The sequence below is a fragment of the Drosophila virilis genome, chromosome X, assembly GCF_030788295.1.
Source record: "Drosophila virilis strain 15010-1051.87 chromosome X, Dvir_AGI_RSII-ME, whole genome shotgun sequence".
Taxonomy (NCBI): domain Eukaryota; kingdom Metazoa; phylum Arthropoda; class Insecta; order Diptera; family Drosophilidae; genus Drosophila; species Drosophila virilis.
The window spans coordinates 7955457-7977453 of record NC_091543.1 but is presented as its reverse complement, the minus strand read 5'-3'; the positions used below and the strand labels follow the sequence as shown (position 1 = coordinate 7977453).

General features: G+C 41.2%; 1 protein-coding gene across 4 annotated transcripts in view; it reads right to left on the bottom strand.

Annotated features, from left to right (window-relative positions):
- Positions 1 to 21997, bottom strand: part of Sh (Potassium voltage-gated channel protein Shaker) — a 182827-nt gene that overhangs the window by 134810 nt on the left and 26020 nt on the right. For 2 of the 4 annotated variants that reach the window (XM_032440609.2, XM_032440610.2), the window contains exon 1: positions 14157 to 15158. In XM_032440609.2, the coding sequence (XP_032296500.1) occupies positions 14157 to 14302 (146 nt within the window). In that variant the 5' untranslated portion in view covers positions 14303 to 15158. Of the gene's footprint in view, positions 1 to 14156; positions 15731 to 21997 lie in introns of those variants that run through there. The other 2 variants (XM_070209046.1, XM_070209040.1) reach the window with 2 other exon arrangements.

Here is a 21997-nt window from a genome sequence, read left to right as displayed (position 1 = left end):
ATATACACATATATACACTCACACCCAAACGCACACACTCACAACTCACACAAATTTCACGAACTGGCCCGTCTTCTTCTTTTGCTTAATATAGGACATCCATTCTTGAATAACTTCGGTGTTTGTTGTCCGATCTTAGTTATGTTTTCAGGGCCTATATATGCCATATAAATGTGTGTAAATAGCTATAGTTGTGTTTAGCCAACAATATTTCACACTTCTCTGTGCACCCTTTAAATATATTATAGAATAGATATAGCACGGAAAGGTGTCTCGTATATTAATTACGTGCCCATTTGATTTTCATACCTTCACATATTTACCTGTTACACATGCTCAAATAGTAATATCAACGCTTGTATTTCTCATAAGCAACTCGTAATTGAATACGCAATGAAATAATATATATTGTAATACGCGATCTGATCAACTGCGAGGTGCGAAATGTTAATTAGTGACAACAGACAAACAAAAGCAGACAGAAGTCACAGCTTGACAAACACACACAAATGTCTTCGTAGACAATAATACGACTCAGTCGACAAAATCAATCAAAACCGAGCCCTCACATCGTTGCGTTAATCATATCTCAAGCTAGGGTAGGTTAACTTAAACAACAAAGTGGCAGGTTCTGAGTGGAGAGTGCGACAAACAACACTTATTCCCCACGATTATATGTAGGTGTAGACAATTCTGGAATCGTAGCAGTACTCTATCAAATATACCCCAAAGGAATTCGATATCTTAGCGTCTAATCTTGGCGTTCGCCAGAAGCAGAAATAATGATGCCCTGGAATAAACAGTCTTACATCGACCAAAATTCTAGTGGTCCAGCAGAAAAGAAGACTCTGGGCATAATATGGCTCTATCAACTCAGAATATTATATTATTCAAAATTCTACCAACACTCAACTCAACAAGGGTTGAGCATGGGTTATACATGATATTGTTTTCAAAAAAGAAGTAGAAAACATTTGATTTGCTTAAATTATTTTTATAGCTTATCTTATTTACTTCTCAAAATCTGTAGAACAAACCATAAACTAAAAGCATTCCTTTATCAAAATTGGTTCGGTTTTGCCCAAGTTATCAAGGTTTCCGGGTTAATAGGGGCCTTTGGTAGGGACTGAAGACTGGAGACGGGGAAAATTTACGAGTGGAAGTTTTTGACATTTTATGCTTGATTTTTGACTGAAGAATGAACTTCCCTAGAATATATCTTTTACTTTAATATCCCAATTCATAAAAATGTAACAAAAATTAAGAGTACGAATTCTCTTGCATAGTTTTTGACGCAGAATGAACCAGGAAGACAAACCAATAAAAAAAATGCACTACTTCATTTAAATCTTATGCTTTACCAAAGCAACTGGGAGATGGAAAGCATCAACAGTTTTCAAAATTCTTCCCATTTTGGCTAGATTTTTAGCGTACAAAGATGCGTTTTTGAAAATTCCAAGTCCCAAAAATGGTTATATTTTATTTCTTGAAAGAGCTTGTGTGCAAATCTCTTGTTCTATAACTTTTAAATGGAATATTTTTTAAAGCGTTTGGTATTATTGTAAAATGCAGAACTCAAAATTGCTGCAGAGTTCAAGCGAGTGCAGCACACGAAAGTTCGCGAAACTTCGTTAACTGAAAAGCTGTATAATAATGGTATATTTTGGATGTCAAAACATGCGCTAATTATATTGAAGCTTTTCAGCATTTAAATAACCGACCCGACCTGCCGGCTGCCTTCCAAGTCAGCGAAGTGTGCGCAGCATGAACTCTCATAATAAAATTGAAGCCTTGTTGCAAATCTTGTTAAGTAGATGTTCCTGCTGCTTGGCACAAAAACTGTAATGCTGATAGTTTTTGCTGACATTGTGCACTCAACTCAATCGGCGAACTTTTCTCGACTAGATTTAGCAATTCCAGCTGACCTTAATGAGCTGCTGCACGAAGCGATTGCCTGACTGCAGCCGGCGGCTCAGCCCGGGCCACCCATTGACAGAAACGTCTGCAATTAGCTGCAATAATGTTGACATTATCCTCGTCTGCTTCATCAATTATGGCTGCAACCCACACTCTCTCCGCACTTCACCAACTCACCCCTTTCTAAACCAAGCCCCGCCCCATTGGTGGCTACTGTCGCTGCCCTGCTGCTACCTCCTGCTGCAGCAACAAGTTCAGTTCCTGCAGCTGCGGCAACATTCAAAAGGCAGCCAGCGGAAACTGCGCGAGATTGCAAGCCGAGTGTGCAGAGGCGTAGCTGAAAAGGGGCCTGGAAAGATGGGCGGAGGGCGAGGAGGGGTTGTCGCAATTTGCAAGCGGCAAATATCGCACAGCTGCGGCCTGCAGTCGTCAGTTGTCAGCCTCGGCTCAAACCAGGCAGAGACTGTTCGACTGACTGACTGACTGACTATCCGGCTGTCGCTGCTCGGCGTCGAGCGCATTTCATGGCAACTGTCACCCACGTCGAGTTACCACTACAGCCACGCCCCCTTGCCGCCCACTGGTGAGTCTACTCTCATTGATTGCTTTGTGCTTTTGTGCCCAACCAAAAATTGACTCTGCAGCCGTGCTTCTCCTGGCCGTGAGCAACTTTTGCCAACAACATTTTGCCACATTTCAATTCCGTTTTACATGTGCCTCATGTGCGTGCCATATACATTTCGGGATTGCAGCCTCCGTTTGTGCTGCATGTCTGACAATTTGCATTTTTCGTTCCTTACTGAAATTGCGACAAACCCTTTTCTTCAGTCTGCTCTACCCCCCTACCACCCTCCCACCCCATTCTACCACGCCCACCAACTATGTTTGCCTTTGTAATTGCGTGCGCAATTTCCCTTACGCTGCCTGTACCACTGGATTTTCACATGTTTTTCGCATTTTCCTCCTGCCTTTTCGGTAATCAGCGAGACAAGCAGCTGACGGAATTGATTACAAGTTTATCGAATTACGAATTCCGCAATTCCTACGACGAATGCCGCAGTTTTATGGCCACAATTTGATTGTAATCGAAGTGCATTGCATTTCCATCATTCGGATGCTCATTAAATTAAATTGATTTCAACATGAAATTCCGTAAGTAATTTAGTTAGCTCTAAGAAGTTGAGGGGATTAATATATTTCACATGCTAAGAGCTCACTCTTGGTATGAATATAATTCAGTTGACTCAAGGCGCACACTTCGACCCATCGGATGTGCCCCCTGCCTGGAGTCAAGCCAAAGCTAAGCAACTCCCTAATAAAGTCTATTATGTGGTACGCTTTGCTCAAGGCAATGAGCGTTACAGTTCTCATTCTGCACACCTTAGATGAATTGGTCTGGTATATGCACACCTGTGTATGCCATATCTAAGCACTGAAAATTTTATAAAAATCGGACTATAACTACCGAAGCTATTCAAGAGTTCATTTCTTATACATGGTGCGGCGATAAAGTTAAAAGAAGTGAGGTTACGAGTTTAAGCCTAACCACGTCCAAGTCGGGTTTCTCTTACTTTGTCGTCAGTCAGAGTCTCAAAATTTTTTATATGACGATCTACGTGCAGCTCATTTATATCTAAATTATACAGCAGCTTCGATTAGCATAAAATCCTAAAGTCCATCAAATAAATTAAAAGTGATTTATTTAGGACAGGTTGGCTTTTAAAATTTTATATATTTTCTATATAAAAATAGGATTGTTTGAGTGACATTTTAATTGCTCGTTTTCCGGCTGCTAACTTAATTAATTAACGCTCTTTCAATCTGTGACTAATTAAGCGCTATCTGTCGACCATTTTGGCTTAATTGAATTAGCAATTGCAGTGTGACCGTTCGTGTGTGTGACAGTGTGCACGTTTATGATTTATGCAGTTTTGAATATATCACGAAAATCTGGCCAAATGCCAAGGAAAACAGCTTGACTGGTTTTGCCAATTTGACCCCCCCCCCCCCCTCCTCAACCTCTGCACATGCAGTCCATTAAATTGAAGCTCGTTTCAAATCATTTTTCATATATATAAATATATATATATATTTTTGGTTTTTTTTCGGTCAGCAAGCGGGGGGGCGCGCACAGCTGCTGTCGGACAGCCATTTGTAAGGATAATGCGCCGTTGTCAAATTGCCAAAAGTCTACAGTATATCGAGAGGCGGAAGGGCGGGCAGGGGGGGCAGGAGGGGCGTGGGTCAGCGGGTGATGTGTTCCGGACTTGGAAACAGCTGTTTAGCGCTTAAGCGTATTTGGCAGTTGCTTTCATTTGGCTTTCACTTTGGCTCTCCATTTTCATGGTTCACTGCTCACATCTGACCGAGCGACTGACCCCCCTCCCCCCCTCTCACTCTCTTTCCCTCTCTCACAACCCGAACCTCCCCTGACCCAACCTTTAGCAACAGTTTGGCTGGCTTTCTCGTCCATTTTCACGGTCAAGTGCAGCGTTTGACAGGTCCGAGTTAACATTTTAATCAAAATGCTAAATTTAATTGGACATTTCCATTAATGCCCTGCATTTATTTGAGAGGGCTCGATATTTTTGGCAGAGGAAGGCATATCGGAGTCCACGTGCATGCATCAGACTGAAATACATTCGTAATATTGCCATCTGTCACTCTGCGTTAGCGCGACAAAAAATAGAGACTGAAACGAACGAAAAGCATTTTCTTGTATGATAAACTTCTTTTTTTGTCCAGATATTTTGACCAACCCCACTAACTATATATGCTATGCCTCCTATATATGAGTCAAGATCGCACTGCTATGTTATATGGGAAGACATGGACGAAAAATGAGTTTTTATATGGCAACATATTCTGTTTTCCAAGCTATCTACATCAGCTTCATCAAGCTCAGCATTCACATATTTTCAAAGCTCTTTCTCTCTTTTACTTCTCTAATATCGATAAAAATCGATTTTGTCACATGGTTTTTAAGCATAACTCAAGAATGATCAAGGCTGGATGCACCAAACTTGATACGTAGCTGCTCGTAGAGTAAAATTGAAAACAATTACATTTTCAAAGGTCGAATATCGAATATTTGTACATACACACTTCTGTATGCCATATTCAAACCGTGAAGTTTTCATAAAGATCAATCAAGCATTCAAGCAACAGAGTTATATATGAAACAAATTTCCCATAGTTTGGTGTGCGATGCTAATTGTAAGTGTGCGTCTGTGTTTGTGTGTGTGCATATACAAAAGGAAGTTAGAGTGTCTGTGGCGGCAACTCGACGACAGGGTATCTCTAGTCGGGCACTCGCAACTGAAACATTTCCGTTTAACATTAACATTTTCTGCGTGTCTGCAGCTTACTGGACCATTAAAAACCAATACAATTTCATGGATTTTCTCACTCCTTTCCAGCATCCACTCGCTTGCCCCTGTCCAACCCCTCCACTCTCCTCCATCCCCGCTCAACCTCAGGGCAATAAATGCCATGCAAACAACGACAGCAATTACAATTAAAACAACAACAAACAACCGCTCGGAGTGCCAATAATCATGGCAAAATATGCCGAGCCGTCGATGCGTTAAATTATTTCTGGTAATAAACTGTAATGTGGGCGGCAATAGGCTGGGCGTGGCACGCCCAATCCACAAGCTTGTCCAAACAGAGCCAAGCAACAGCAAATACATCACACACGTATGTTGGCCATCGAGTGAAAGCCGAAACACATTTATTTACCCAATTCAATTTAAATTAAACTAACAAACGTCGAGCTGTAAACATTGAAGGTATTCCCAATGCAAGTTGGTTCCACAATAAATAAAAATAAAATGGAAGATTATGGTATAATGAGGATTTCTGCTGGTATAAAACGGGCTTACGATATGAATTTCATTAGAATAAAAAAAAAACTCACGAATTCAAAATTTAAGCGAATTGTTGTAAACTCGAAATGATTAAAGGTAAGTCTGGAGAATAACGCAAAACTGGAGCATGAATTATTTGCAAGGAATTTCAATATGTTAAATACATAAATCATATGTGGACAGAGTCAATGAGATTTTGATTTTTTCTAATTATATTAATTACAATTGTAATTAATAGCTAATATTTATAAAAGGCATTTTTTTTGAATGCCTTTTGTTTCTTCCGACTGATGATACTCGATAAAATCTGCCATAAAATTCTGGTTACATTTGCCCATTGTGAGTTGCATCTTTGTATTCAACTGTTTTGCCCAATTTCGATTGGGATCACGACGCAAAGCATCTGATTGATTGCTTGATTATGGGCTTCTCTGTCTATGTCTCTGTCTGTCTTTCTCTCTACACCCTCTGTCTCTTTTTCGCTCTCTCTTTCTCGGTGTGCATTTTAATGGCTGGTCTCAGCTGCCAAGCCCACACCATTGTTGGCTGCATTTAAGCATCCACCTTCTTGGGGCTCATCTCAATTGCCGGGCGTTGTGTTCGCCATCCACATGGTGCCGCATTGTGTGGCAGACAATGGTGCAAGTTTCTGCTGTTGCTGCTTCTGCTTTTGCTTCTGCTGCTGTTGCGTGCCACAAACAAAAGCTGCACAATGCTCCACAGCAACAACAACAACAACAACAACAACAGTAGTAGCAGCAATTGTCCTGCCTCAAAATAAACACACACACACACATACACACCCACTCACACACCCATTCACACACACAAAAAACAAAAGTAGGCGGCACACACAGCCACATTCGCATTCAGCACCAAGTGCAGCCCCGCCCCCAACAAGGGCCAACAAAAAATAAATGTATGATAGTGCTTGGCAGCGGGAGAAAGGGGGGGGGGGGGCAGGGTAGAGGGGCGCAGTAGGCGTGGCAGTCGGCAGCTAGTGCCTTTCATTGTCGTTCTTAAATGCGTTAATTGAGTGCTGCCAATTTTTTTTCTTGCCCCGTTGTTTTTGGTTTTCCACTCGCTTTTTGCGTTCATCCATTTTCCTTAGTCGCATCTCGAAATCAAAGTCAAATGTTCAGCTGCTGCTGCTTTGTTATTTGGCTTGTTTTTTTGCTTGTGTTTTATGCTTTTTTATGGCTGCGCCAATTGAAATGCCGGCCAAAATTGTTGGCCAAGTTGTCGTTTTCTCATACCCTGTGCCAAGTGGCATATGCTAAACTTGGGTTTCCTTAACATAATATAGCATAAGGCTATGCACATATGTGTTTTGCCATTGGTTCGCCTTGATGCTTCGGCTCGTGAACTTAGTCTGGTAAAAGAAGAAGCCTCTTCTTGTGCCGAAAGTGTGCACCGAAATGAAGTTTGCAAAATTTGAACCTGAATTGGGCGACAAACTGTGGTCAAAGTTTGTTTGCAAAACATTTACAAGGCAGCCAGAAAAGTGTGTCTGTGTGGCCTTTTTGCCTAAGCGGCAGAAGGAGAGGTCGCTGGTTCAAACGCAGCAGCAGTTTTCGAACTTGATTCTTTAATTTAATCAAAAGAAGAAGGGCAATAATTATCAAAGTACGCACATAAACAGATGGAAAATGAAGACTTGTATATGGATGCAGCCTAATCTTAGAATAATACCCTACTTAGTTGATTAAAAATTAGATTGGCTAATATATGCTCTCTTTTCAGTTTAAAAAAGTAGAGAAGATCAAATCAGCCCGAACGATTACATATTCCGCCCAGAGAAATGGACTTTTCATAAAATTGGAACTGTATCTATTTGATGATATTTTATGATTTAATTACTTGCACGGAAAACAATCAAGATATGAACTATAAACTGACAAAGCAAAAACTATACCAAAAGCTAATTCATAATAAAAAGCTGAGAATATTTTTGATGATGCGGAGCAAAGCCCCGCCTGAAAATAAGGTTCAAGAACCTGGTTTTCTTCATTTTTAAGCCCAGGTTCATTTCAATTCTCAATTCTCAAAGCTTGGTTCAGCTAAGACTCTTTTTAACAGGCAATCTGTGAAGCAGTTGCATCAAATCATGTTCATGTGCGTATACATTTATTTAAAGAACCGCATTTCAGTTCTTTATAGGGTAGCTTGTAGTCGTGCGCATTATTTTTCTTGTTGCGTTGACATTTTCAATCGTTTCGCATTGACACTTTGCGTTTTTATGACCATCATTAAAATGCCAAATGACCAGCTGACACACACACCCGCACATCCATCGACACCCCCTCGACAGGCGCGTCCCCTCGCAGCGAGCACTGATCCCACTAGTCTGCACCGCATGGCTGTTCGCTTTGGTGCACTTCAGTGGACGCCCCTCGGCGCGCGTTTTATGGCCATTGAGGCGCTTATGCGCTCATTAATTTCGCTTGAGCGAAGTTCAATGGAACTTCACCCTCCCGCACCGGCAGCCATGACAACTCCACGTTTCTATGAATCGCCCGGCCCCGCAACAGATAAAGCCTTGCGAATTTTGAATGAAAAATGATTTGCCCGGCCCTAAACAAATGTGGCCCAAACGAGCCGCTAACTTGCCAACTTGCAACAGACGCGAGCGCCGATAAGCACAGCACGCGGCCGGGGCGACAGACAGAGAGAGAGAGAGCGGGAGAGAGAGAGAGAGAGAAAGCGAGAGGCAGTAGGCTCCAGTTAGACGGAGGGTTAAGGAGAGAGCAGTGCAGGCAGTTGCCTAACAAATGACCCGCAATTAGACAACTAAAAATGCTTAGTAACAGCTCTGCAACTGGGAATGTAAATGGCCCAAAGCTGGCCACAGCACGAAACATCATTTAACAAAGCTAAACCCACCCACGAACCCACGCAGACCTATGCCATAGGTTCGTATGGCATCGAAATGGGTGCAACATTTTTTATAGCTCCTACCCCGTGTGGCAACAATGAAACAGTTTGGTATCCACAATTACCCAATGCCGTATTCCAGGCTCCCAGTTCCGAGCACCGAATGGTGAAAATCTTAAGCCTGGATTTTACTCAATCCGAATAGGATATGAAGGTAAAGGTGATCTATTGAAGAATTCTGTCGTATCGTGTCTCTATCGCGAATTCATCACGGACCTTTGTTTCTATCGCCAATTAATCGCATATTTATCGAGGATTTATCGCTGATTTATGCGTGCCTATCTAATAACATAAATATAGTAGATAAAAAGCTGTGAACCTTTTCGATGGTTCGCTTCACGTCTCAAAGCAAAGCCTTGCCTGGAGGTGTGTTTTAAGAACCCATTTTATTTCTTATCTGTAAGCCGAAGTTTCAGTTCATTTCGTGCCAAAAGAAATACACTTTTCAGCCACAAACATTATTTGGAGTAGGTTTCAGTTCAGGTTTGGGTTTGGCTATTTTTTCGGTTATACAATTAGCGTTAAGGTTCATTTTGTGGTAAATAAAATAAAATATACTAGGTTTAAATTTCTTAGGTAATAAAATAACTAATAAAAATGCCAGCCAACTCCAAAAACTAAATAGGTCAGCAAATGGCAAGCTTCACTTGGATGCCCCTGCATCTTGCTTTCTTAAGACAAACACCCTCCAAGCATTAAAGTCAATTCAATTATGTGGCTAAGCAGGTTGCAGCTGTGGCAACTGCAGCCATGTGTTGCCACACAGCTTGAAGTTGCAAAAGGCGAAAGGAAAAAGAAAAACAAATTAAAATCAGCGAATGCGGCAATGCAGCTGCTGTTGTGTCTGTTGTACTAAACAGCAGAAAGCTGCTTTACAAGTGAATGAGTATTCATTGGACACACCGATTGCTGATGTTGCACACACACCAACACACACACACAAACACAAAATCGCATAGAGAGAGAGAGAGAGAGAGAGAGAGAGGAAGAGAGAGGCAACAGCAACAATTGCAGCCCGACAACAGCAACATGGTAAATGGGCCAAGAGTTTTTGGTGGCAGCAAATCAGTCAGTCAGCGAGTCGTTTAGTTGTTGTGTAAGTAAATGCCCTTTCACACCACACACACACACACACACCACACAGACACGAATACACATACCTTTTAGCCCCTCCGACAGCCAACTAATGATTGGGCACAAAAGCTGTGAACATTTCAATTTCAATGCAAAATAGTTGACTGAGTGTTGACTGTGTGTTGTGTGTGTGTGTGTGTGTGTGTGTGTGTGTGTGCCTGTGTGTGTGTGCTAGGCATTCTGTGAGCAAAGTATTTCGTAGCGTTGGCGTTAAATATTACAGCTACGTCGGGTTCTTCTGCTTGCTGTTGCTGGCACTGCTGTCTGCCACATCCATTGGGCGACCCTTTGCATAAATAACGGCATTCACACTCGCACACATCCACACACACACACACACACACACACACACAAACGCACAACTACACATGAGAGGCTTATAAAATATTCATATGCACATGCCAGCCCCATGGCTTTAAAGCTCTCAACACACACACAGACGGAGGGCCGAAAAGAGAGAGAGGGAGAGAGTGTGATAGGGAGTGGAAGAGAGTGAGAGAGAGAGAGAGAGAGATGGCGACTATACACACACACAAAGAGGCAACACACACTCAAGCAAAGCAAAGCAACGCCCAAACAAATGGAAAAAGTTTTCGTGCACAATTCTATAAATTCCAAGTTTACCTGCAAACATGCCACACGTGGCCAATGAAGGAATGTAACAAAACTTATGCAAATTTCGAAATGTTCAACTGTTGCACACTACACACAATAACAACAAATGCATACGCACGCACGCACGCACACACACGCGCGCGCACTCAAAATTTCGTTGCCTACTTTGAGGCGCGCATTTCAATTGGCCGCGCCTCGCATATCTCTCGTCGACAGTGTTGCCAGCTGCCGCCGAATGGTAACTACAGCTAATGCAAAAACTAGCTAAAAATAACCGAATTTAATAAGCAAAGTGTTGCATATGCCAAAAAGGCAAAGAGCTGCCACCCTTTGCGTAGTTGTCCTCTAAGCAGCTGGCCAGGTTAATTAGTTTGTGCATCCAAAACTTGTCTGATTTTTCTTTTGGTTCGCTTTATTTATATCAATTTTGCATTTTAAAAAGATTTGCAGTTGATGCATTTGCTAAGTCAGAGGAGAAACTGGAGAGCTTCCCGACAGCCTACGTGATGAACCCCAACCAAATTAGTCCCTCTTGAAAAAATAGCTAAATTATTATTGAAAAAAGCCAAAATTGCAGACAGGAACTGCCAGCCAAATGCAGCTAGAAAAAGGCTGCACGGAAGCAGCTCAAGTCGGCTGCGGGCACCGTTCCCATGCCCAGGTCCATGGAGAAGGCACATCCTGGCCTGTGGGGCAGGCAACGGGCAACGGGGCATCAACCCTTTTATGTCAGCCTCTTCTGACCTTCGTTGTGCTTATGTATAAAATGTGCCCATTGTTATTCGTTGTTTTGTTGTTGTTGCCCCCTCAGCCTGTTTGCGTTTGGAGCACCACAAAATTATGACCAAATGAAGAATTCAAGCAACATTTTGCGCTTTGCCTTATAGGAAGCCCAACCAATTATGCAATCACTCGATTCCCATTTATTTAATTGAGCAACGTCCGTAAATGTTTATTTTTAAACACATTTTCGGTTACATTGACAAATCTACATCACGCTTATTTGATTCTTCAATCCGCTTTGCATTTACTCTTTGTGTCTGAACTTAACGTTGTCAACTTTTACAATTCTCCTTTGTGCGATATTCGTGAACGTTTTGCGGGCAGCGCAAAGCCTCAACACGCTTCGGCACAATTCAGAGAAAAGAAACCAAAAGTATTGAGCTGGGACTCTTGGCATTTAGTTGAATTCAATGTGAGAGCTGCCGCAACCCACAAACGTCCTGTTCCATTTGATTGGAATCAGGTTAATGTGCCTGCTGTTGCTATAATGTGCGATGGAATGCCATGGGATGGCAAAAGTGCATAAATGCCACATTTATTATCCTTTTTTATATTTTAAGTGCTGTTATGTCTATAAATTTATACACCCTACAGTTAATGAGCCTGGACCTATCCGATTGGCAAAATCATTGTTTCAGTTTTGGTAATGAAACAAGAAATCAAAACTCACTGCTCCCAGTTTTATACGCTTCAACAAATTCATGCAGTTATAAGAAAATCAATGTTGACTGTTGATTGCTTCACTTGAAGTACGAATGGAAAGGAACATTGACTGCTTGACTAAATGATTGACTGACTGTCTGACTGACTGATTGACTGACGGACTGACTGATTAACTGACTTAGTGATTGACTCACTGACTGACAGTCAGACTGATTTATTGTCTGGCTAAGACGTTTTCGAGAATGCATTCCTTTTTGGTAGAAATGGAGGTCAAAGATTTGGTGGGTTACGTTTCGTCTTACAATTTATTTCCAAAGATCTATATATATATCGAAGCAAATAGTTTTTGGAAGAAGTTTTATGTTTTACTCAATCTGCTTCAAACTTATTTATATAGCCCTACTTAAGAGCCTGATGTTAGCACTTCATAACGCGTTTCAGCGGTTTTGAAAATTCCACCCGCAACTGTGGAAATTTGGCGGAAAACTTGCTCATTTACGCACTTACAAGTGTTAAGATGCCCGCCAGCACTCAACGAACATTGTATGAACAGTAGGAAAAATAGTTCGCAATATAATAAAAATATATTAAACTGCTTCTCAAGATCAGGCCCGGCTATTGCTATACTCCCGCCAAGTCCGCAAAAGCCTGAGCAAATCGTTCTGCTATATCATGTGAAAGAGTATTTAGTATTCGGCTGGCCAGTCTTTCTGCTTAACGTTAAATATTGAGCGCAATAAGCGAACGTTCAGCGTTGCATAGTGCGCCATTTGGCATGCCGTTGTTTGCGGGCGTTGTATTGGGGGGCGTGGCCGAGGCATGATGGCAGCTTGTTATTGCATGCAACATGGAAATGGAAATGGATTGCAGCAACAAGCTGCATGTGTGTAAATCCATTTATGCTTCAGCGCATTTATAACCAATTTTAAAAGCCCAAAGAGCCGCACCGACAGACGTCCGCTGCCAGAAGCAGTGGGTGGTGCCATAGTGCAGTGGTGCAGTGCTGCGCTGTAGCGGTGGTGCAACCAGGTGGCAGGACGATTCCGTTGATTTGTGTGTGCGACATGCGAATGCACCCGAGCGCAGTTACAAATTCAATACACTGCAGCTTGTTTGGGCCGCAAGTCCACATCACATTTCATTTCCAATGCATGCCGTGTGCAAATGCGTACCAAGTGGACGTGGGGGTGGGGGGAGGGGTAGGGTATGGAGAGGCGAAGGGGATGGCAACTGCAGATTGGCCATTTAATTGCGCAATTGCCGCATGTTTTACGAGTACTCGGAGCGCTCAAAGCCAACGTTCGTATGCATATTCATGCCACAAGACACAATGTTGCATACTTCCGGGCGTAAGCAGTGCCCCGGTTGCGCGTGCCTGCACGTAAAAATATGCCCTTCCTCTTCCGCTCCCCTCTCCATTCCCCCCCACCCGCTCAACCCACCCACCCGAATCGCTAAGCGAACGTCCAGCTATGCGAAATATTGCCTATAAGCGCGGCAGCGGGGGTGAAAGAGTTGCAAATGCCAAGCATATTTCAGTATATGTAAATTTAGAATTAAGACTTGGCGTGGGCCACTAGAGAAAACATTTGTCATTCGTTTGTCATGCAACGTCGAGCTTTGATTTTCGTTTCCTCTTTCTGAAAATGGTAATTCCATTTTCTAAATGAGCTTGACAACTATTTGTCTGTATACACAGCTATTTACATGTCGCAAGAAGAAGGAGCCTGCTAGAGTGATAGGGAAAAGGAGAAATAGAGGGAGCGAAGAGAGAGAAAGCTCTTTGATATTTTTTCTTCTATTTCAAAATTTATTCTCCTTAATCTTCGCTGTTCGTCCCGCTTTTTTTCATTATCTCTATTTCTTTCTCTCTCTCTCTCATCTCTATCCGTATCTTTATCTATTTGTCTATGTCTCTATCTTCATCTCCACCTCTGCCTCTACATCTACATCTACTAGAGGTAGAGGTCTAACCTCTAACTCTACCTCAAACTCCACTCTAGTCTCCACCTCTCTTTCCAAATCTATCTCTGCCTCTTTTCAAATCGATCTCTATTTTTCGTTCTCTCCCTTTCTTACTGTCTTCATCCCGCTCTCGCTCTTGTTGGGCGAGTACCCTCATAAAATGGTTAAAGATAGAACAAGTTCATGGTTCGAACGCTCAAATGTGGTGCATGAATGTTAAATGAATGTTATTTTTTAAAGCATTCGACAACAAATCGATATATGTTAAAAACTTACTGATTCAAATTCCGCTCGTTGGAACCACTCTGGCTTTGAACATTGTCCGTGTGTCGGCGCTCCTTGTGCACGATTCCCATCAGTTTCATCCATGGATTGTTCTGGGAGCCATGGCCTCCCATGCCGCCACTCTGCCACATGGTCATCTTGGCGGCTTGGCTGTGGCAGTGGCAGCTTATCCAAAACGCGCCACTTGCTTAGAAACCTGATGTAGTTGAACGCGACGATAATTGCATAGATTAACGTTGTTATCGTTATAGTTTTTCTTTCTGATAGTGTTTTATAGTAATTTCTTGCAGTTGCAGTGTTTTTTAGCGACGCGAAGTTCAAGGGGAGAGCAGGCCAAAGCTAAGCCGTTTTGTTGCTGCGGTTGCTGCGGTTGCTGGCAGCAGCATCAAAATTTCTGTTGCATACTTTCAGGACGCGCTCATAATCGCATAGCCCTTAAAATTTGATATCTTGGATGGAATTCAACTCCGAGTTTATTGTGGTTTAACTGTTCTTCTTGTTGTTCTGGCCGGGCTAATTCAATCGTTACAATTTGTTGCTTGTTGTTGTTGCTGTTGTTGTTGTTGTTGTGGGCGGCTGGCGTTGCGTTCTATGTTCTGCGTGCTTGGCTTGTGTGTGCTGCTGCTTCTTCTTGCTGCTGTTTTTCTTCGAATTTTCCCAACTTATTCTGTTTGCCTTCACTGAATTTATGCGGATTTTCTTACAGCATTTCAAGCTTTGCGGCTTTTTGGTCATTAACTTTTTTTTTTTTTTTTGGCTCGATTTGTGTTTTTCTTTTCTTTTTTATTTAAAGCTTTTTGTTAAGATGCATTCTTGTGTTTTTTTTTTTTTGGTTTTACGTTAAGAATTGCAATTTGACTGTGGTTTTTTTTTGGGCCTTATTTAGTTTGGTTTTGTTTTGTTTTGCATAATGTCTAAAATTAAGAATCACAATGGCGTAAATTGGTTTTAATTCAATTGAAATAAGTTTTTCATATTGTGTAATTAACTATTTCAATTTCTTCTTTTTTTTTTTTCTTTAACTATTCATTAATTAATTTTCATGTTGTTAACCATTTAATGCTAATTATTGTTAAGTGTTCTTGTGTGGTTGCTGTTCGTCTTCTAATAAAACATAAGTTGCGCTTAAACAATTTAGTTAATTGTAATTATCCTTTATTTGTTTGTTTGTTTGTTTGTTTTTTGTTTTTGAGTTATCAATTATTATTGCCTTGCTGTAATTTGTTGTATATTTGCTTGTTAAGTATTCGTTATTGTTAATTATTAATTTAATTTGTATTTTTTTCATATGTCTCTAGCTAAATTGTGGCTGGCCTTGGTTTGTTTTGGTTTTGGTGTTTGTTTTTATAATATTATTAATATTATTATTATTATTATATGTTATTGTTGTTGCTTATTCTTTTGAGTATTTGTCTAAAAAATTATTAAATATTCGCAACTTTGTTGACCCTGCACCTTATTATTATTTTATTTGTTTTTATCATTGCTGTTGCTTTCAACGTATTCCTTTAATTTCCTCTCCTTTGTTTTGGCGATATGAATATGATATCCGGCATATGCAGCAGCTGGAAAAGAACACAAACAAACAGCAATATTAAATGTTTGACAAAACAAAAGAGGTTCAACATCAAGTTTATAGGTAACTAGTTCGAGGTCAAGCTTTTATATAAGTATTATCATGTTCTGATCCCACAAACATTTGATTGAACAAGTATGAGCGACCTAGTCGGCAGTATCCGATTCAGATATACCCTGATGGGTGCACATGTACATTTATATACACAAATACTGGGCAGCACCCGTGTTTCTTCCACTCTCATACTCAGACTATGTATGATAAATGCTTGATTAACTCAGAGCTTTATTAGCTGGTCTTTATAAAACTGTCACATTAAGCCCCAAGGCTATCACTCAAGTCCGTATACTCTATATCACATATACTATTTACATACTGAAAGCTCTCAATATATTTATTTTTATTTTTGAGATCAGATTCAGATATGCCGAAAGACGCCTCCATTACATCAACGTTCACAGTTATATAAGCAGTTGTCAACTAAACTGACAGTTTCATCAGCAAGAAAAATATAATGGCAGTAGATGGCAGGATGAAGCATTAAGAAATCAAGTCAAGGCGGAGACGGAGACGGAGCCGAAGGCTGTGCTAGTGAGTGGGTTGTCAATGTTGCAATGGCCATAAGCAGAAACTGACAGCAGCTGGCTGCAAGAAATAGTCGATTTCTGAGTGGCAGACGGAGCAGATGTGTGTGTGTGTGTCTCGTTATATGAGTGTGTGTGTGTGTGTGTGTGTGTGTGTTTATGTATGTGCGGGTGTGTGTATGTGTGCGTGCGAACATTTGCAGTGCCATCATTGCGCCATAAGCATATTAAGAGTTTTTCTTCCTTCCAAAAAAGAGCAAGTACAAGCGTGCTCTGGACGGGAATGGCCGACTATGGGATACCCTAGCCACAGTGCCAAGCTGCCTTTAGAGTCATAGCTTAGCTTCCTCCCACACACACACACGCAGAGTTCTTTCTTTCAAAAAAAACACATTTACAACCTAGACGGGTATGCTTGACAAACATACAAGCCTTCACACAGAGTTCTTCCTTCTAAACTTCGTACAAGACGCATTCTACCTTTCACCTTTCCACCCATTTTCCGTTGATGCAGGGTATACAAACAGAAATGCGTTCTGCATGCTCAGCTTTTGGGCCTGGAGGCGTTCGGTTCGGTCTTGTTCCTTTGGTCAGTTGGTTGCCCACAGTCGAAGACTACATAATTATAAAATCGGCCAAGAGCTGGAAACGGGGAACATCAACACTTGGCAGCACACACGCACACACACGCAAACACGCACAGCCACAGCCGCATGCATATTAAAGTAAATTGACTGTAATTAATAATCGTTACACTTGTGTGAATCTGCCTCAGCGTGTGTGTGTGTGTGTGTGTGCGTGTGACTGCCGCTGGCAAGTTGCCCGCTTAACTGGCTGGCAATTCTCCATGCCCGCAGCCGCAACAGCCACATCAGCATCAGCCTCCGGCCTCCAGCCGAAACATCTGGACAACCATGCGAGCAGCAATTTGTCAAGCAGCTGACAAAAAAAAAAAAAACCCAGAGCACATGAATATCAAGAGCGAGAGTATTCTAGTTGGGCTTGCCCGACGGGCTGATACACTGCGACCAGCTACAAGAAATGTAAAGAAAATGTGACATATATCTTGGGAAAAGTTTGCCTACTCTATTTGGTATCTTTAGCTTCTATAAGCTGAACGATATGTTCCAATACAAGGCTTTGATATCGATTTTTATCGATTTTGTGCTAACGAGATGAGTTCTCGATAGCTTGTGATAGCTAAGAACGCAGCTCTCAGGCATAATTATGCTATCAATAACTTGTGATATTTGAGGGCTCAGTTTGGATAGTTGGCAGATCAATAGACCAAAATATCGCTCTCAAGAATATATAGGCATTTGTTTAGTTGTGTTTTTGTGAGTTATCAAAAACTTGTGCAATAACTAAGTAGATAGTTGGCAGAAAAAAATATTCCTAACTATGCCTAACACACTTTGTAAATGAGTCTATGTACTCGCTGCGAGTGTATCAAAAAAAATTACACGGAAATTTCAAATGAATTGGCTTGTGGAAACTGCAATGCTACAGCCTTAACCCGACAGCAACGAAAGTGGAGAAAATCTTAAGAAATGTACTTTTTTTTTATATAGTATAAATTGCGACACTCTCACAGTGCGTGCGTGGACTAATTTACGAAGTCTATGAGGCATTTATCAAATACAATTTATTATGTGCATATATCTATACAAATATCAAGCGGATGCTTCTCCTAACTTAATACGCATAATAAAGTGCATGCATCACGTTCTCTCCCTCTTAAGCTCTTACGCTCTCGTGAGCATATTCTTTTGCAATTCTGTTTTGTGTCGGATACCGAAACGTTTTACATGCTGCGCTCAGCAAAGCAAAGCAAATCTCTCATGCTTAAGCGAATGCAAAGCGCTCGCGACTGAATGCTTTTAATTCGCTGCGATAGGTGCACATTGTTCACTATTGAAAGGAACATGAAAGAAATATAATGACAATAAAAAAAATGAACGTAATAACTAAGCATGAACACACAACACGCAAGCATTGAAAAATAAAATTGAAAGTGGCTTTTATCAAGCACAAATTGCGCCAACTTGGGTTAAGCCACTTTTGAGCCACAGCTCAATTCAGTTGAGCTGAAGCTGAAGCTGAAGCTGAAGCTCAACTGTTGCAAAGGACAGTACGGGACAGGAGAGCACAGCGCATTCATATTGTATTCACAAAATTTTCGTCATATTGCAAAGTGCGCTGAAGCGTGCCGCATTCAGTGAGAAGCTGCCACCACATCACATCACATCAGAGCACAGCACAACAGAACACATCGCATCGCATCGCATCACATCACAAAACAGTAGAACGCAACTGAGCGGAGCAGATGTATCCATGACTGTAACTGCTGTTGCGCTTGTCCTTTGTCCTTTGTCGTTTGTCGTTTGTCCTTTGTCGCTTGTCGTTTGTTTGCGTGTCGCCTGTCGGTTGTCGTCTGTCGCCAACGCTTCAGCTCAACGATCTGTCAACGTCAACGGTGCGTATGATAAATTTTTATTGTGCAGCAACGACGCTGCCGCTCCCGCTGCCGCTGCCGCCGTCACCGTCGTCGCCGCAGCCACTAGTCAAGCAAACGCTTCAGCAGCTTGCGTCTTTGTGGCAGCAACAGCAATACATACACCCACACACACACACACGCACAAAAGGAGAGTGCTCCAGTCGGGATAGCTCGACTAAAAAATACCATAAATCTACCATCACAATTGTTTTACATGCATACACGAAGCATCACACACACACACACACACACACGCAACTTACGCTGCGGCTAGAAATGCATTCATTATAGGAAATGCATTCTTGATAAACTTCTGTATTTATTGTCCGATTTATTATTTTTGAAATTTTAAGGATTTGCATACTGTACACTAATGTGTGTAAGTATCAAAGCTCACGACAACTTACTTTATTCTAACAACTTTTAAGGTATCTACGGTTTTTTTAGATTTGTATATAAGGGCCTGCGATATGCTTATTAAGCATGTTGCCAAAATCGATATTTATCGATTGCGGGAAAACTTTGCGAATTATCTTTGATTTTCAGTAAGACCCATATTTTTTCGTGTTACCCTAAATTAAAAATCGGACGTCTCTAACTCAAATATTTGCCTCCTTTCGCCTGCCACATGCACTTGCACACAAGCAGCATATCCCCGTTGATAATGTGTTCAGGGTATCACAAAATGAATTGAAATAAATAGCAGCGAGAAGAAAAAGCAAAACTCAAGTGCGTGCCCAAAACGAAGCTAATTACGCATGCGGCTTTATCATTTATTGGCATGCCAACAAGATTTTTTTATGCACATATTATATATATATTTATATATCTTATATGCAGGATTGTCATATGTGTACGTATATACATATGTGTATGTGTATGTAAACTGGGCGAGTTGGCAGCTGGCGCAGCTTTGTCACAGCTTACAGCGCGGATTATCCGCTGGCCGCAGCTTCATGGCCCGCGGCAGCCATATTTTTTGAAGCACAGAGCCAGGGCAAGCCATGACCAACAAAAACAAGAACTACAATGGCATCTGTAACAGCAAGAACAACAACAATTGCAACAACAACAGCAGCTGCTCGCAATAAATCAAATTTGCGTTGCAATTATTTTCAACTATGCAAACTTTTGAGCATGTTGCATGATTTCGGCTACTTCACATTTTACAACATTTTATTGTAATGGAAAATAAATGTTGCTATCCCTTTTATGCACTTATTTCCCGTTGCCCAACACTGAACGCAGTAAAATTATGCTACAAATGGTAATGTTGCTGTTTTTAAAAGAACATAAACTGAACATTAAACTTTTACCTATATTCCTACCATCAATTTTACTTCGTTATGTTTAAACTCTTTTTAACATATGAATATGTTAACATATGTGCAGACAGCTTATTTTGTTAACATTACTAACGAATGTTTTATATGAGCACTCACTCACTAACAACTGTTAAACTTAACATACATATGTTAGGGTGTGAAATGCATCCAAAATTGGAAACGAAATGTTTCATTGTTATTCATACTTTAATTTATCCTTTTTTTAACAGTAACTGTTGATGTTATTGCTTACATAAGTAGCACATGTTATTCAGCCGTAGCAGCGCAGCGCCTGCGCTTAGCTGTTAAATGTTTAACGCAAACGTTAACAAAAGAGCGTTGTTCTTAGAGAAGCTAAAATGTTTCTAGGCCTTAATAATCCGCATTGAACTGCAAACTATTATCATAAGCTAACGAGCATCTGTTGAGAGTTAACAGTGCTCTGTTAAATATTACATGTGTAAAAGGCCACACTGTTATGCGCCATGTTTTGAGGTTTGGCAAAGGAATATCCGTAAAAATTGTTCTTGTTAAACAATTCTCAAAAATTCACAGCTTTATTTTCTTTATTAAGCTAGCCAACTGTTAAGGCCGATACCTTTTTCTGTGCCAAGCTATAATTAAATGGACTGTAAGCTTTTATATGAAGGCATTTCTGCTCTTCGCATAAAACTGCTGTTAATAATAATAATTGTTAATAATAGCGCTAATTAATCTCCACTCTGCAGTGCAACCTTCGCATGTTGGCAAAAGTCTGTCACAGCTGTTAAGCTGCTTTTTCTGTGAAACCTTCAAAGGAAAATACAGGAAAGAAACGGCACGAAACTGTGGCACGCCGAAGTGTAAATGCCCTCGCAATTGCTGAGCTTGGTCAGATGGGCGTGTGCAACATATAAGTTTGCCATACGTCAGAATATTTCTCAAACGATTTTAACTAGAGATAGATAGATATATGACATAGCTACACATGAAAGTACCCAGCTTAGTCAAAATAACTTGGAAACTTGAATGAAATATAATGGTTCCAGCCGGTAGATCGAGCACTAGGACAAACCAACTCCCAAACTGGGAGACAGACAAACGCGACTCGCTTGTTGATACTGTATCACGAGTGTATAAATACTTTTGCGACAAAAATATAATACCCTCTGCTGGGACATAAGAAATTGCCACAGATATGATGCTGGCAGCTGGCAGTTGACTTTGTCGCTGCTGCAATCGGTTGCTGTGGCAGCTACCCCAAAAGGCTGCACATTAAATTGATAAGCCGCGGAGGTTGCCTCCGCACGCGGCAATTAGCCGAGAAATGTGAAATGTGAGCTGGCAACGGAGCGGTAGAGGCACTGACCTGCTATTTAAATTGCCAGGTAATTAGCCATCGTTGCCACCAGGCCGCCGCTGCCTTTAAGCTCCTCTCGGCCCTAGCCTGCTGCTGCTGGCAAAGTTTATGCTATCTGAAACGATAACCATGTGGGCGGTAGGGCAAGGGGCGAGCGAATGTCAGCCAGAAAGCTGGCAACAAAAAAAAAAAATGAAATTAGGCGTAAAATAGCAAAACACGGAGCAGGACCTATGACAACGCCCGAATCAGAGTGCCGAAACCAAGGTTCGGGGCGGGTTCAGAGCGCAGACAAAGTTTTGTCACAGAATGTTGAATCGTGGAAAATCGTGGAAAATAGCGGAAAATCGCGTGCATAGCACAACACATTTATTCTGATTGAAACTCTTCGAAAGTAGACGCCCAATTTATCATCCAAGCAGATTAATTAATTGCGTAACACGTTGCACTTTATCAAATTATTTCAAGCCCCATTAAAATCTAATTTATATGTATCTAGAAGCCAAATATT